The following is a 16,553-nucleotide window of genomic DNA, read 5'->3' as shown; positions in this document are numbered from 1 at the left end:
ATAGACCTTGAGACCTTGATCTATTTTGGGGGAGACATGTGGAAGCTGAGAAAGTTCTGGCATCACACTGCAGGTGCCAGAGGTAATACATCTTCGTTCCTATGTCCATTACAACAATACCTTGATTCAGGCGAGTTAGTTCATCTTGACAGTTTTCATAATAAAGCGCTAAAGACGAAGACGAAGGAACACATATGAAGAAAGCAGGCGATACATAAGGAAAGCAGGTGACAAGTGCGTCAGCTGTCCATCTTTGGTTTTGCAAGAAAAATAAGTGACGTTTCTTTCGAGATATCTAGACACTTGAACTGATCGACCATACAATCGCGTGTATGATGTGAGTCATATCAATCTTTGTGTGTATGATGATGAGTGCATGACGTACCTGATTCGCAGAGCATAAATACACGACCGTTTGAAATAAAACGTTCGTTGGAAGTAGCGCCAGTCCAGTCGTATGTGTTCCTTCGTCTTCGTTTTCAGCGCTTTAGTATGAAAACTGTTTATGTCCATTACTACTTCTTTCAAATATGCATTCACTATTACGCAATTAATTTCATTCATTCATAGTGACAGTAAAGCAGGGGTCTGTCACAGAAAGGCAATATGAAGTGACAGCAAGTGCATTACAAGCACACGACGCCTTGTCAACAGTTTCGGAGCGACGGCGCGAGTGTTAATAATATTCGTCAGCGACCCCAGAAACGAACCCTCTGCATCACTCCCAGCTATGCAAGGTCCTTGACTCCGTAAACTGCCTCCCTTGTTCTCTGGAACATTGGAACGGAGAATGTTCCACAGAAAGACGACAAGGCTGCTTGGAAACAGCTCTGGTTGCGTACGCAGAGGCGTTGAAAATTTTCGGCTATGAATTAACATAACAATACAGAAGCTCCCCTTGATCGTAAAGAAATTTAACCAAATTTAACCAAATTTCGAGAAAAATATATGAGAAGGACAATTTTCCACGAATGTAAATAAATATTTCAACATAGTTAAATACAGCAGAGCTCACTAGCCGTACCCAAACCCTCAAAAGAGCACTTAGGTAAATTTGCCTCAATTGATACAAAAGGATAGGACTGAGCTTCCATCTGTCTGATGCTGCATATATTTCATAACTCACGCAATACAGCTCTGTTTATCGCCGTCCTGACAAAAGCTCATTAAATAAAGAACGTAACGATTGACCGCACAAGGTGAGCATAGCATGTGATCGGCAAATCGTGTGAAAAGCGAGAAGGAGGGGCCCGGGTCCATAAGTCTCTTAGATCGCAAGAACAAAACCAATAATACAGCTAAGAGCCCTCATTATATACCCAACAATCGTAAATATAGGAATAGCGTTTTAGCGTTACCAGCTGAAATATCTGCTACAAGGGCATAATAGTTTGAGTCCAAAAGCACTGAACACGGCTGTCGCAGAACGTGATGACCACTCTCAGCATCGGCTATGGGAGGACGCATACGCATGGCCTGTGTTGACATTACATTAAAAAATAAGAATACGAAGCCCATAAGTTTACAAGAACACGCAAGCACCGCGCGTCCTTTGCAATTTGACTCCGTCGCTCCGCGTTGTAATATCTGCAATGACCACCAGCAATCCCAGTCGTGCGCTGTCCTTACACTGTTGGCGCAACTCTCTCCCTCTGTGTGACTGCAGGATGGATCCGTACAGATTCGGCTTCACCACAGACCGCTACGGCCGAGGCTTCGGATACAGCTGCAAGGATGTGTTCGAGTGCCAGGCGCTCAAAGAGAAGCAGGAGCTTGCCGCCGACAGCTACCGCGCCTTCTCTCCCCAGAACTTCGCCGTGCCACCACCGCTGGCCGCATACCGCGAGCCGCCGATGGCCGAGAGGCGACCGTCGGGGCACCAGCGGGGCGGCGCTCCGCCTGCTCGCTTTGCGCCTGCACCGAGGCTGCCCCCAGTGCCGCCCTACTGGTGATCGACAATCTCTCGCTCATTGTGGCCGAAGGGAAGGGAATAAAGGCAGGGAGGCTGTCCCTACACCGGGGAAGGAGCGAAAAGGAAAAACGAAGGCGATGCGAGACCAAGATGCGCGCTCGTGTGAATTAGCGCTTACCACGAAGTCGCAAGGTGGTAGCGCACACCACTTGCTATGGAATAGCCTCAGCGCTCCTGAGATTGCTTACTACGGTCAACGTTTGAATTGATGGTCTCGAAATCTTGCGTTCCGCGAAAGTTCTGTCATCTTGCCTAAATAGGACCACGCGGAGAGCCGTGGCATGGCACGTAGACCCTTACGAAGTCTAGGCAGTGGTTACACGAATTGGGATTACTCACCAAAGAACCAAAGCTCCGTGCCGCGTCCTGTACAGACGCGACTCCTAGAAATTTCTACAAAGAGCAGGAGTACAAAGAACGGGCAAGCGAATTCCAAAGCACTTACCAACACAACGGCAAGAGCCGATTGAAGGAAGTCTAGACCGGAATACGAGGCCTCAGAAAAAAATGTGCCCTCTAAAACTCGAACGTCTCGACGCGCTGCAGAAAGCAAGCACGGATACCATGAAATCCCGACAGCAAGTGCTTGCGCCAGTTTCTTTCGCTTGAGGTAGCCCGACTTCTGCGCGTAATTGGCAGTAAGGCCCTCCGAGAAAGTGGCGCAAGACGATTGCCACCGTAAGTTTACGAAGTTGTTGCATTTGTCGCTCATCGCCGTCTGGAAAGAAGCTCCATCGGGTGTATGGGGCTGGTTTAATTTCTCCTTTTGCAGAACATGCCCCTTTGGTCATCCGCTAAACCTAGCAGCGTGTCTGTGAGCTTACTGATAAAAGCAGCGTCGTAAGACTAGGCTTTTCAAGTTCCGTCGTCCATGCGAGGAGCACGTTCGCGCATCAGTTCACCCTAAATATGAGCTATCGCTTCGTTCCCGACCAGTCTGCGTTGTGACGAATCTGGGCCGTAGACTAGCGTATGCACGGGCTTAAGAAGGGTGGTGTTAAGTATACGCCACACAATGCAATCGTTACTTAAGTTTGAAAAGCATATACCAAAGCGGAACACTATAATCTCCGGCGAAATCAGAGAAGCATAGGAAATCGCAGTGTACACGTATACAGGCAGGCTTTGTGCCGGCGTTTCCGCAGTATTATAATGCAGCCCCCGATTTCAATGTTTCCGTAGCGCAATAATTAGTGGAAGTTGAGTCGTTGTTTTTTTTTCTTTTTAATAAAGCGCCGCTCTGACTGTTGTCTCCATTAGTCCTTTTGCGCATGTTACATGTGACAGAAAACAACGTCGGGCGAGCTTTTCTTGCCGCCTCTGCGGTGTACGAGCCACAGTGGACATGCGCATTTATTCATTTGAATATGCTGCCAATCCCCAAGGTGTCATAGCAGGTGGGCACATATAGAGGACAATTATTACTAAAAGTACCAATTAAACTAAAGAAGAACAATACAATTAATGACAAGTGTGATGAAATAGCAAGCGCATTTAAGTAATTTAAGCTATGGCCAATGTGAAAACAATTTAAAATAATAAAAGCAAACTGGTAGTATGACAAATGACATTCTGAGTGGGTATAAAATTATGCCACCAACGAGAAAATGAAAAAAAAATACAGAAAGAGCTTCAGCATGATTAACACTGTATTCTGAATCGTAGAACTCTAGAGAAACAGAACGGCGTACTACAGCACCTATATTAGAGAGGGTTAAAATATCAGAAAGACCGTACAAATGCAATTCTATAAATGAGTGACTGGTAGAAGACAAACACGATCTCACGGGTTAAGTAATTCGCTTTCAATCGCAGAAAACAGCGTCAGCGGTGCGCATTCGGTAGTATACGGAAGAAAGCTGTGCCATCCTCTCAGAGTAATTGGGAAAAGGGCAGTGTTCGAAACAATCGGTGCTGAAGGTGTGTCCGATGAGCGCATGCGAATACGTATGTCTCGTTGCACGCATGCGGTTTGCATGCGTTGCACGCACGCAGGTGAACACGCAGTTTGTCACGACGTTATTTACTTGGGTACTCGCGAGTACGGACATAAATGTCAGCACCAAAACAAGTAATGACTCTGACATCACTTTCTGCTCGGAATGACGTCTCGTAAACTTCACGTATCGTCTGTTATGTACTTGTTTTATTACGCAAGAAAATAACGATAATGATCAATCAATCAAAGGAATTTATTAAAGCACCCAAGAACAACATCGAGGGACTTGGTGCTGGCGCTCTCGACAAAACAATGCACAGGAAGAACAATGCAAGCTCACACACACACACACTTAAAAACATACACACGCGCGCACACATAAAAAATAATTTAGCGAATACAGATTTTAACAGAGCATAAAATGTATGCATGAAGAGAATACAAAGCAAAAGTAGAGAAACAGAAAAAAGGATTACAGAATGACGCAACACACAACAGATATGAGAGTTTTTGTTCAGTTATTGAAACCCTCTGCAACTCTTTTCAGTAAAGTAGTAAAATTAAGCATGAAGATATCCAAGCACTCTGAATGGGTGTTATATGTCGCCTACACATTAGTTAGAGGGCCACAATAATCTAGAAGCTAAAAGGCGCGCTGTTTACTTAATAATAATAATAATAATAATAATAATAATAATAATAATAATAATAATATAATAATAATAACATCTTTATTGCCATAACAAATATAGAGAGTTATCATCACGCCTATCTAAGCCTACAAGGGCTTGTGGGACATGGCCCTGCAGATTTGGCAAGGCAATACATTAAAATAGGAAAACAATCACATATCAAAGAAAAAAAACGCTGTTGCGTTAAGCGCGCGACATTATATTTTGCTGCGCAAATTTATTACAGCAGTACATAGAGTTCAAGCTTACATAAAACTAACAAAACAAAACAAAACAGACAAACAAAATGCAAGAATTCAAATCTTTCAAGCAATTTCCGCATAAATGTTACATGAGGTAAAAAGGCAAACCTAATGTGAATATGGAACATGTTTAACCTACGAAGCGCGGATGATCTTTTCCAGTGATATTTTCGAAATTGCTGTGAAAATGTCCTCTGGTAGATTGTTAAACAGATTAGGAACTTACACACATCGCCGGGCCTCACCGTATCTCGTTGCGGAACAAGGCACAGTGAAACGCAAGCCCGAATGGAGCATGCGTGCAGGTTTATGCTGAAGTTTGAAATCCGAGTCCCAGAAATGGCGTAGCACCACTGTTTGAACAAACAACGAGCGGAACGAAGGAAAACCTACAGGGGTAAATATGTTTCGAGATGAAAGTAGAGCGCGAGTTATACGCTACACTTTGGAACATGTTTTTTTTTTTTTTTTTTTTAAAGAGCGTCCACCCGGCTCTCCCAACGCGCAGAACAGAAGGCGAAAATTGTGATGCCATACCTTAATATTCCGTACGCAAGAGCATGCACAATTGTTTTTTTTTTTACCTAAAAAGGAACTATACTTTTACAGTCATAAAGTACTCAGGCAACACTTCGGAGTTTACTACATAAATACGCTAAATGCGTTTCCCACGACAGGTTTGAGTAGAAAAATACACCCATGTAGTTTATTGACTGCACATATTCCACTGAAGTACAACTACATGGCGAACAAATCTTATTGTGCAAATAGATATGTTCATCTATCGACATCATCTTCAAGGGATTTCTGAAACAAATCAGCTTTGCTTTTGCATTATTGATTACGAAGAAGTTTATAGAAAACCAATCAATTACGTTATAGAAATCTTTTGTAGTATATTGGATGCCGATTTGTAGCATAAATGCTTTGCTAGTAGAACGGTGTCATCGGCATATTGAAAAAGTGTGCATTTTTAAACAGTGGACGCAAGGTCATTCATGAAAATATTAAACAGTAGCGGGGTTATGATAGACCTTTGAGGGACGTACTCCAGCTTTAATAAGCAAAATAGAGCTAGAGTGATTGCGTAATATTATTGTTTGCGACCTGTTCGACAGATAACTTTTCAGGATGTCATGAAATCGTCCCCGGAAGCCCAATAAATTTAATTTGTTCAACAGAATGTCGTGGTCTCAATGGCTTTACTGACATCTAGGAATAATGCAATGCTTAAGAAATTTTAGTCGAACGCGGAGAGAGAGAGAGAGAGAGAAAACTTTATTTGGTCCATTAAGGGTTTAGCGTTCGGTCTTCGTCTTCATCGCTGCAGACGCTTGACCTGCTTAGCAGGGTTGGGCCCCTAGTCTAGGGCTCCACTGAGCCACGCTGCTTCGCTTGCGTGCTGTACCACTGCCTTTTGGGCGGCGAGCTCGCAGCTGGTGAGCCGGCTCTCCCACTGCTCCGCACTCGGGGTATTGTGTTGGTGGAATGTGTAGTTACGTTTACACTCCCAGGTTATATGGTAAAGCGTGGGGGTTGCCCCACACCACGGACATGTGTTCCTAAATTGTGTAGGATACATCTCGCTTAGTATATGTAAGTTGGAGAAGGTTCCGGTTTGCAACCTCCGTCAACTAGCTGCTTCTTGCTGTGTTAAAGCTTTGTGTGGCGGGGAGTATCTAATTCTCTTGCCTCTATGGTAGTTCAGTAACTCTGAACAGCCGATCTCCACCGTGAAGTGCTGTTCCAGGGCGTGTGGCCACTCGACTCGGTACGTGATCTCACGAGCCAAGCTGTCTGCCGTTTCATTTCCTTCTATCCCCATGTGTGCCGGAATCCAGATTAGTTTGTGGGTTGCGGTGTGTCTGAGGTGTTCTGCCGTGCGGAGGATAGCTAAGGCAGCCCTGCAGATTCCACCCTTTGTGTAGTTCCTGCATGTCTCTTTTGAATCCGTTAAAATGATTTGTCTTTTCGATAGCTTTCACTCGCCGCCAGCGCAACAGCGACCTCCTCCGCTTCTACTATCCTGGTGCTACGTGTAGTTTCGCAGGTGATTAGCTTGCCTGCGTTGTCAACCACTACCGAAGCTGCCTTAATGTAATTTGTATGTCTATTCCATGGATACAGAGTTGCATCCGTGAAAACCGTGTTTTCTAGTTTGGCTGAATGCCTTTCCACATAATCTGCCCGCGCCTGCCTTCTGGCCGCGTGGAGATTTGGATCCATGTTTTTCGGAATGGGATTGACCTGTAGAGTCTTACGGATCTCGTCGGGTATACCGGCGGATCGATCGAGATGCCTCCTTGGGTCGCGACCTCACCTTGTCAGGAGCGCTCTTCCCGTAGCTCTTCCCGTAGCTCTTCCCGTAGCTCTGAGTCGGTGTAAATGTGCTCCAAGCTGTGCTTCTGCCAGTTCGGCGAAGGTGTTGCTAATCCCTAGCTGTAGCAGCTTGTCATTCGGTGTGTTTCTTGGCAGGTGGAGTGCCATCTTGTAAGCCTTCCGCAGGATTATCTCTGCTTGTTCCGTTTCACTCTTGCTCATGGGGTGGTATGGCAGCGAGTAGATTACCCTGCTGACTATGAGGCTTCTGACGAGTTTTAGCGTGTCGTCTTCTTTCATCCCATGCCTTCGGTGGTTGACTGGTTATCATTCTGCCTACCTGTTCAGCCGACTTGATGAGCAGGCTGAGCGTGTGGCTGCATTTCCTGCTTGCTTGTAGCCTCATTCCCAGGACTCTTATCATGTTCCTCTCCGGGTTGTTTTGCCCCTCCAGTTTCACCTCGAGTGGTGCATCAGTGGGGTGCCTTCCTACCCTCAGTAGCTCAGACTTATCTGTAGAGCAGGCTAGTGCTCTTTCCTTCACGTATCTTTCTATGCAGCTTGCTACTTATTGTAGCTTCTCCTGTTTCTCTCCCATGGATCCATGGTTCACCCAGACCGCGATGTCGTCTGCGTACATCGCGTGCTGGATGCCCTGGATTCTTCTGAGTCTTTCTGCTAGGCCGATCATCGCCACATTAAAGAGTATGGGCGAGAGGACCGAGCCTTGGGGTGTGCCTTTGCTTGGGGTGGTGAAGACATCAGACGCCTCAACTCCCCTAGTCCCACTGTGGCCGTTCTGTTGGTCAGGAAGTCTTTGACATAGCCATTGATTCTTCTCCCGCAGTTGGTGTTATTTAGCCCCTCCATTATAGCGGCGTGGCTGACGTTGTCAAAAGCACCTTTTACATCAAGTGCCATGACTATGTTTTCGCCATTCTTGGGCATTGTCTCCAGGACCTCTTCTTTAAGTTGCAGAAGCACGTCCTGCGTCGAGAGGTTCGCCCTGAAGCCGAACACGGTGTCTGGGTAGAGCCTCTTGTTTTCTATGTGTTGCTGGATGCGTTTCGTGACGATCCTCTCGTATAGTTTTCCCAGGCAAGAAGTGAGGGGAGATTGGTCTGAGATTCTCGATCTGCAGCTTCTTGCCTGGTTTGGGAATCATGACTACCACAGCATGCTTTCACTCGGCTGGTATCTTTCCTTCTTCCCGAAGCTTGTTGAGGTAGGCCGTCAGCTGGTCTACTGCCTCATCGCTTAGGTTCCTTATGAGAGAGTTTCTAATTCGATCTGCTCCTGCCGCTGTGCATTTTGTGATGGCTCTCATTGCCGCGGTGACTTCCTCTCTGGTGATAGGCTTGTCCATATCTGAGTTTTCTTCTCCGAGATAATCTCCTTCATATCCCTTGGGCTCGTCAGTGCCGTAGCATTTGGTTCTGACTTCATCGAGGAGCTACTCGTCTGTTCCCTGATATTGGTGCACAAGCCTTTTAAATGCTTTGCCGCTTTCTGCTTTAGTCTTGGTAGGGTCCATTAGAGCCTTAAGAATACGCCATGTTTTAGCCGTGCTAAGTGTCCCATTCAGCGAGGTGCTGAACTGTTGCCACCCTCGCCTGGGTAGGTGTGTTGCGTGCTCTTCTGCTTGGAGTATTACCGCAGCTATTTTCTCCTGTAACTTCTTATTAAATTCCTGCTTTTTCCACCTTCTTCTGGTGAGACCGCGTCTTGCCTCCCATAGCTGGAGTAGCCGCTTGTCTACCTCTGGTGTTTCTTCGGTTCGATCTACCTCCTTGGTATACAATCCCTGTATTTGTTTAAGTTGTTGGCACCACTCCCCTATCGAGGTGATGTTGCCCTCCAGCTGCCGGCAGTGGTGTCTAAAGGCGTCCCAATCCGTGAGGTGAGCTGTGCCGATCTTCCTCTTGACATTTTCTGCTACGGTGCTTATTCTTATAATGTAATGATCACTGCCAAGGTTTTCTAGCAGGTTCTCCCATTCCACTTGCTTTGCTCCTTTGACGAATGTTAGGTCGGGACACGAGTCTGGGCTAACGCTGTTGCCCTGTCTAGTTGGTTGATTGTCATCCGTAAGGAGCTCGCATCTGATGCTCTCTGCAGCTACACAGATATTTCTCCCCTTCTTTTCATCTTTGGGGTAGCCCCAGCTCGGACTCTTAGCGTTAAAATCTCCCGCTATAATCAGGGTTTTCTGCCCGGCCAGCTTGCTCGCCCCGGCGAAGAGCTTAATGAAATCTGCTTTCTTCTGCCTTGGGGGGCTCTATAGGTTTGCTATGAAGGTGCTCCTGGCTTTCCTTTTCTTCTTAGGTATAACCTCTGTTATTACATGTTCAATCTGTGTACCCTCAATTTCGTCATGGGCTATGGCTACAATTTTGTTGCTAACGAGGGTTGCGGTTCGTCCGCTCTCTTGGCACTTGTACCCTAGCAGCATGGGTGTGCAATTAGTTTCTTGAAGCATAATTATGTCTGGTGGTGCGCCTTTGGGATAAATTAATTGCTGCAGGAGTCCTTGATTGCGCCTGAAACCCCTGCATTCATCAGAAAATTCATCAGAAAAGGATTCTAAAACTAAGGACAAAACCAAACTGATGAGGGGACAAAATCGAGAACTTGTTAATGAAGGAAAGCATTATTTCCAAGAGAAAGTTTCCTAACATTTGGGCAGTATAGGCAAAATAGATATAGGTCTATAGTTTTCAATCTCACCCTTTTTCCTCCTTTGTGAAGTGGCTTGACTAAAGCAGCAATTTTTAGTCTTTCAGTGATAGAAGAATCGCCCAGAAACCCGTTAAGCATCAAAATAAGAATGCCTGACAGCGTTTCAAAGTTTCATTAGAGCATGCGCGCTGAAAGGCCAGCAAGACCGGGTGGTTTGTTCTGTCTGAAGCTGAAAATGTTCCTACGGAAGTCAAGTTCCGACAACTTCGGCAGGAAGGCGGAGGCCGATACAGATTTTTGGAGCCTGCAGTCCAGCGCATGCCCTTGATCTGCTCCGTCAGAGGAATGAGCAAAATGACGGTTAAATATATTAGGCGTTGTTGCAGGGTCGTTCGAAAAGGAATGAATGGCAAATCTCAAGTCTGCTTTACCTCGAAGGTGATTTATTAAAGACCAAGGCTAGATTAAATTGATGTAAAAAATACTGCCGTTTTGTCGATATAATAAGGGCGACTACCCTGTTTCTAGCTGCTGTGTACTCTGCGTGAAGTTTTACATTTTGGGGGGAACGTTTCGAACGTTTCCACAATGCATCTCCTTCCACTATAGCACGAATTACGTTAGCATTTATCCAGTTATGATTTCAAATATTTCAAATAGTTTTCAAATATTTGTATCTGTTCACAAAAGCATTCTAGACATTTTGCACTTTGAGTTCATTAATGTAGACCAATTAAATGCCCTGATTATGTCATCCAGCTTACGCTGGTCGATTATACAAATCTTGGGAACTTTGCTAGGCGAGTCCTCTGCGCAAGCGCGTGTTGCTATTGGGGTTGACGACACAAAGTGGCAAGCCATAAAATAATGATGTGCCAAACGTTGTTTTATGACACATGAATCTAAAGAATAATTTGAAGTACGAACCAAAATATGATCTATGCATGAACTGACTACATGTCCATTTACCAGGTCTTCTCTGTTAAAATGTTTATAGTATTTTCAATGCCGCGGGAAGCTAAAAGGTATAAGTAGTCCGCTACCGCACCCTTTGTGTGACAAAGAGCGTTTATGTTGAAGTCTCCAGCTAGGCATATTTTATCCACCGGGTTGGATCGTTGTAAGAAGGCTTCCAATTCTGTTAAGAAGCGACTGACACTATTTGATGAGGGACGATAAAATGCGAATACAGATAGAAGTAACCGCCACTGAGCCACTTTGATAGCAAGACATTCCGCAAAAGTGAATGAAAGATCAATGTGTGACACGTCATACACGTTTTTGACGAAAATAGCAATCCCTCCTCCTCACCGATGTGATCATGTCACAAAGTGCGCTTGATAACCGTGCAGGACAAACGTATCCAGGCCTGTATCTGCGACGTTAATATCTGTATTAACAAACAAATCCACAAAACTAAGTGTTGAAGTGACAATCATTTGACATTCGTCCCAGTATTTCCGTAAGCTTCTAGTGTTAAGATCAATAATTACGAAGTCGGCTTTCAACTTGTGACCGCAGCTATCACAGAAGGACTGAAATTCAAGAAACTCTTGGCAGGTGCTTGCCCTTATGTTATATAATCTTTTCAGCGTCAGCTAGCATGTTAATTCGAATCAGAGCTGAGGATTCATCTTTCTTTGCGAACATTTTGCCGGCTTTGACCCAAGTGAACTGGTATCCCTTTTCTTTGGCTGCTGTCCTTACTCGCCAAAACAATTCTCGATTTTGCTTGGTTAGATTTCATTGAAAAATAGTTTTGGCAGCTCATTTAGAGCTCTCGAAACTTTCCACGAACCTGGAACCATCTTTCCTTAGCCGTAACAGACGTGAAGCGCACCAAAACTGTGAAAATCGTGTCGCATTTTCCTTGTAAGCGATGAACGGCCACCACATCTGATAGAATGAAATCCGCCAATCCCCGTTTATCAACGAGCCGCTCCAATGTCTGCTTCAAATCTTTGTGATCTTGAAGAAGACCGTGAATTTCCAGATTAGCATTGCGGATATACTGCTCATTGTCATTTTGAACATCGTGCCGACGCTGAAGCTGCTCTGCTTGCATTTGCACTGTAGAAGATAGCGGTAATCTCAGATTCGTATTTTGCATCTTGAGTCTTGAATTCGTTTAGCTGGGTGACAATTAAAATTAAAATTTTATTTTATTATTATTAAATTATGAGGTTTTACATGTCGAAACCACTTTCTGATTATGAGGCACGCCCTAGTGGGGGACTCCGGAAATTTGGACCACCGAGGGTTTGTTAACGTGCACCTAAATCTAAGTACACAGGTATTTTCGCATTTCGCCCCCATCTAAATGCGGCCGCCGTGCCTAGGATTCGATCCCGTGACCTCGTGCTTAGCAGCCCAACACCATAGCCACTAAACAACCACGGCGGGTCTGGGTGATTACCGAGTCGTACTTTCGCAGGGTAGCCAACCGGAACTACCTCTGGTTAACCTCCCTGCCTTTCTCTGCATTATTTTCTCTCGACATAAATATCACCGTTTCCTCCAGATGGTCAACGGACTGAGTTAATTTGGAAAAATCTTCTTTGAGGCCTAGAAGTGTGTCCACTTTTTGAGTCAGGAATGGTAAGCAGAGAAGACTCTTTTATGTCCTTGAACTGAGCCGCCAGTGACTCATTCGGGATCGCGTTTTCCACCACATGAGAAATATCAGACTGTGTAGTGGAATCAGCCCGGCTCTTTATATTTCTAGAGGTATTGCAAACCCAAGCTTCTCTTTTAAACAACCCCATTGTGGTGAACGTATTTTGGGCAATACCAGAGCAAGATTGGCCTAAATGATAGGAAAGGTTACAGCTTGAACACTGCATTAACTTTCCGTCAGTGGGCAGCTGTTTGTGACACACAATGCAATTTCCATCATCACCAGACATGCTGAATTGACGAGGTAGCTACAAAACTGCAATCAACAACCAAAATTGCAGTCGGCGGTCATACAACCAACAAAAAAAAGGTAATAGAGTCCCAAGACTCTACCTGTTAAAAAATGAGGTGTCAGCGTTGGCCCAGGGTATCGCTGCCAACTGCAAGGAATCGTGGGGGTCCGGCCCACTTATATAGGTGCCCCTCTGCCAGAGTTTCCAGGTGAGTAGGCGATTGTCGCTCAGTCCAGAAACTAGCAAACCAGTCCTCGTGTAGCAAAATGATGGACCACCCGCCGTGGTTGCTCAGTGGCTATGGTGTTAGGCTGCTGAGCACGAGGTCGCGGGATCGAATCCCGGCCACGGCGGCCGCATTTCGATGGGGGCGAAATGCGAAAACACCCGTGTACTTAGATTTAGGTGCACGTTAAAGAACCCCTGGTGGTCAAATTTTCCGGAGTCCCCCACTACGGCGTGCCTCATAATCAGAAAGTGGTTTTGGCACGTAAAACCCCATATATTATTATTATTATTATTAAAATGATGGACCGGTCCTGCGACGCTTTACGCGAATCCCGGAATTCAGGAGTAGCAGCGAGGGAGGAAGCTTGAAGAATCGGCAAACCAGTTGCAGTTATTATGAGCGCTTACAGCTCGCAGAAAGCTAGTGCAGCGGCGATGCATGCGAGCACCGCTGGAGCGATAGAAGTACGCCCACCGACGGCTTCGCCGCAGGTACAGTCAACGCTGTGCACGTCCGGCCTCTGTGTCAACATACGAGATGAGCCCCACAGGAAAGCGCCGGCGTTCGTGCTGGGAGGCTACTTTCGCGCATTGATATTGAGTATATCAGATGCAAGTGCTTGCTGATAGGTTCTGTATACCGTTTTAAGAATTCGTTCGGAATTCCATCAGGGCCGCTGGCTGCATTTTTACGTCAATATTTAATAACATCGAAAATATACCAGTTTCGGAAATAGTTGGAGAGCCAGCTAGTTTTCTCTGTTGAAAACCAAAGGTAAATGGATATGGGTATGCTGGAACATCTACATCACGCGTAAACACCGACTGAAAGTAGTTATTAAAAGCATCTGCTGTGTCTTTATTTTCCACAGGGGATGTTACGCGCGTGCTGTTTTGAGAGTGAATGTTACGCCAAAATTTATGGGGGGGAGTCCTTGATGAAATGTTTTAATGTGGTGCTACTGAAGTGCTCTTTAGCGCCCCGAATTTCGCCTTTTAATAAAGTTGTGAGAGAATTTAGGCGTGAGCAATAATCAGAATTCACGCATGATATTTTTTAAGTTTTTCTTACCTTCTTGATTCTACGCTTTGGGTGAATTATTTCGCGCGTAATCCACAGATTGTGTTTTCTCGTCACCTTTTCTATTTTCGGAACGAAACAGCTAATGCAGTACATAATATGTGCGCGAAATTTCAGTTAGACATCGTCAATATGTGACTGCTCGTCTGCACAAAAAACACAGAAGTCATGGTATTCATTGGTAACATACGTCACGATATGCATAATTGTCGGTCCATAGGTATTTAAAGGCACACAGACCACATAATGACACAGCGCATGGTATTGAACGGCGTCTTTGATTTTCCTGTGTTACCGCTATGAGCCATACTCGGGCCACCGGGTATGGGCCCATTCTTGGCCAATTCCCCAGAATGAGTGTGCGGCACTATATGCCACTGTGAGAGAAGGGGAGCCCTAAACGTATTCAGATATGCGGGGCACTTCTCCGTGCGCCCACACAGCTCTCATTGGCGTTCTGCCCTCGACAAGCATCGCGCAGAGACAGCTAACAGCTACAGACGACGAGGCTGTGCACGTGCCATGCCCCTGTGTTGCTGCATCACGAAATCAAACAAACTTCGCGTTATTTGGGCTATAAGATTGCGTTCGATCTAAGTGTAATCTCTCTTGCTCTCTCCTTTTTTTCTTTTGCCTTCCACGAATTGCTGACTGCGCATGGTAAAAAGAAATGGAGATAAAGACGGTTCGCGAAGATAAATTAACTTAGCGTTTCTCTTTTACGCATGATATAATACCGTTCAGTCCTGTTTGCAGTTCCTCGACTCAGAGTGTGCGTGTTGTTTTCGTACAGAACGGTTCCCGTCCACGCGGAAATCTCGTGAGACGCATTCCCTCTAACGAGAAATTTTCTCCCTAATGGAAGCACTGTCCTCCCGTCATGAATAAGTACGCAAGCTCTCCTGGCGGTTTTTTTCTTTCTTGTAAGCAATAACTCAGACGGCCAGTAATATAAATGAAAGAAATAGTGCCTAAATTGCTTCGAAATCCCGGTTCTGGCTCTCGTTAACATAACGTAATGACTAGGGGATAAGTGGACGCGGTCACAAAAGGCGAAAACACGAATTGAAGACAATTTCATTAGGCGGCGATGCTTAAAGAAATCCGCAACGAGAAAACGCAATTGTCGCGTGACCTGCTGGAAACACTTAGTAATTAAACCAAGCTGCGGAGGCTTGCCCTCGAGCGCGGGGGATCCAGACTGATTCGCCGCCCCGAATCCATGAAGCTCGACAAAACAGATGGAAAGGTAAGCAGGCGAGGCAGCTCGGAAAAGAAAATTCATGCAGAAAGTCCTCTGGGAGTTGTCTGCGCATGCGCAAGCATTGTGCCACTTGCTCATCTGCGCGCAGCCCTGTGTCATTATCAATGTAGGTAAACTTGATCTAGCCAGTATAAACGACGCGCTGCGGCGACACGAACTGCTGCAGGTGGCGGCACAAGGTGCGCTGATGACGACGTTCTGATCATTATAAGCCGTTATCGCTTTTTAACGCCTTATCCCTCCGCGTCCAACCGTTATCCACCGGGAACAACCCTACTCCGGTGGCGGCTGCGGTTGGCGCGGGCGCGCGGACCCCATATTGAAAGCGATCTGCGATGAGGACAGAGTGCGCCGAGTGCTGATAGCTTCGTGTGTGCTGTGTCCTCGCCGCTCAGTTCGCGTTGAAGCGAGAGAGGCAGCACGAACGTCAATTCGCTCGCTGCTGAGGGCCCCATCTTGAAAGTGATCGCCTTACGTGAGGGGACGGACGGACGGTCGGACAGACGGGTTTTTTTGTCTTCGTTGATTAGGAATGGAAATGCTTGCGCATTTAAAAAGGTGTGCGGTGCGCTCCCGTCTGCGGTCTCAGTTGCGGTTTCTGCAGTACGGCCTTCAGATAAACACACACACATGCATCAAGGTATGGGGACCGGCCGCCGGCTTCAGGGCACGCATGCAAACACGGAGGCATGCGCTCTAGTACGCTAGCAGAAAATGCTCACGTTGGCGTCTGCTCACGTTGGCGAAGCAGTAACCGCGCTCGTAGGAGAGCAAAGCTTGCTGCGCCAGCGAGCACGCACTCGCGGCGAAACCTAAACGCACACGCAGGACACAACTTGGAGTGCATGGGAGCAGAGCGAGAGCGGGAGGAGGGCGCGGGCTCGTGGCTCAACCGCAAAGAGTGGAGGACGCGAACAGCTCGGCCGCTCATTGCGTGCGCGGGTGCGTGCTAGGGAGCCCAGTAACGATGTCGGCGGCTGTCTGCGCCGCACGGGCTCGCTTTAATGCATCGCAGTTACGATAGCTGGTGTGCTACGCACAACGGGCGTTTTAATTCCGACAGGAATGCTACAACCGTGATCCCGCAGAGGTTTCCGTGCCCCGGTACTTTTCTGCTAGCTTTTTTTTTGTTTTGTTTTTCCTGTGGAGCGGCAAATGGAAAGGAAGACGAGAAGTTCTTCCATATATCGCACTTTCCCGAATTTGCTGCGCGGCACAAGAACAGTAT

At 46.3% G+C, this 16,553-nt stretch overlaps 1 protein-coding gene and 1 long non-coding RNA gene across 2 annotated transcripts in view; one reads left to right on the top strand and one right to left on the bottom strand.

Moving 5' to 3' along the window:
- The window catches only part of LOC135910438 (uncharacterized), a 41,740-nt gene extending 38,516 nt beyond the window's left edge, over positions 1–3,224 (top strand). The window contains exon 3 of the mRNA XM_065442479.1: positions 1,667–3,224. Within this exon, the coding sequence (XP_065298551.1) occupies positions 1,667–1,952 (286 nt within the window). The 3' untranslated portion in view covers positions 1,953–3,224. The remainder of the gene's footprint in view (positions 1–1,666) is intronic.
- The window catches only part of LOC135910448 (uncharacterized), a 98,812-nt gene that overhangs the window by 45,071 nt on the left and 37,188 nt on the right, over positions 1–16,553 (bottom strand). The window lies entirely within an intron of this gene.

The sequence above is a fragment of the Dermacentor albipictus genome, chromosome 1, assembly GCF_038994185.2.
Source record: "Dermacentor albipictus isolate Rhodes 1998 colony chromosome 1, USDA_Dalb.pri_finalv2, whole genome shotgun sequence".
NCBI lineage: Eukaryota > Metazoa > Arthropoda > Arachnida > Ixodida > Ixodidae > Dermacentor > Dermacentor albipictus.
This window is presented reverse-complemented; position numbering and strand designations above follow the sequence as displayed.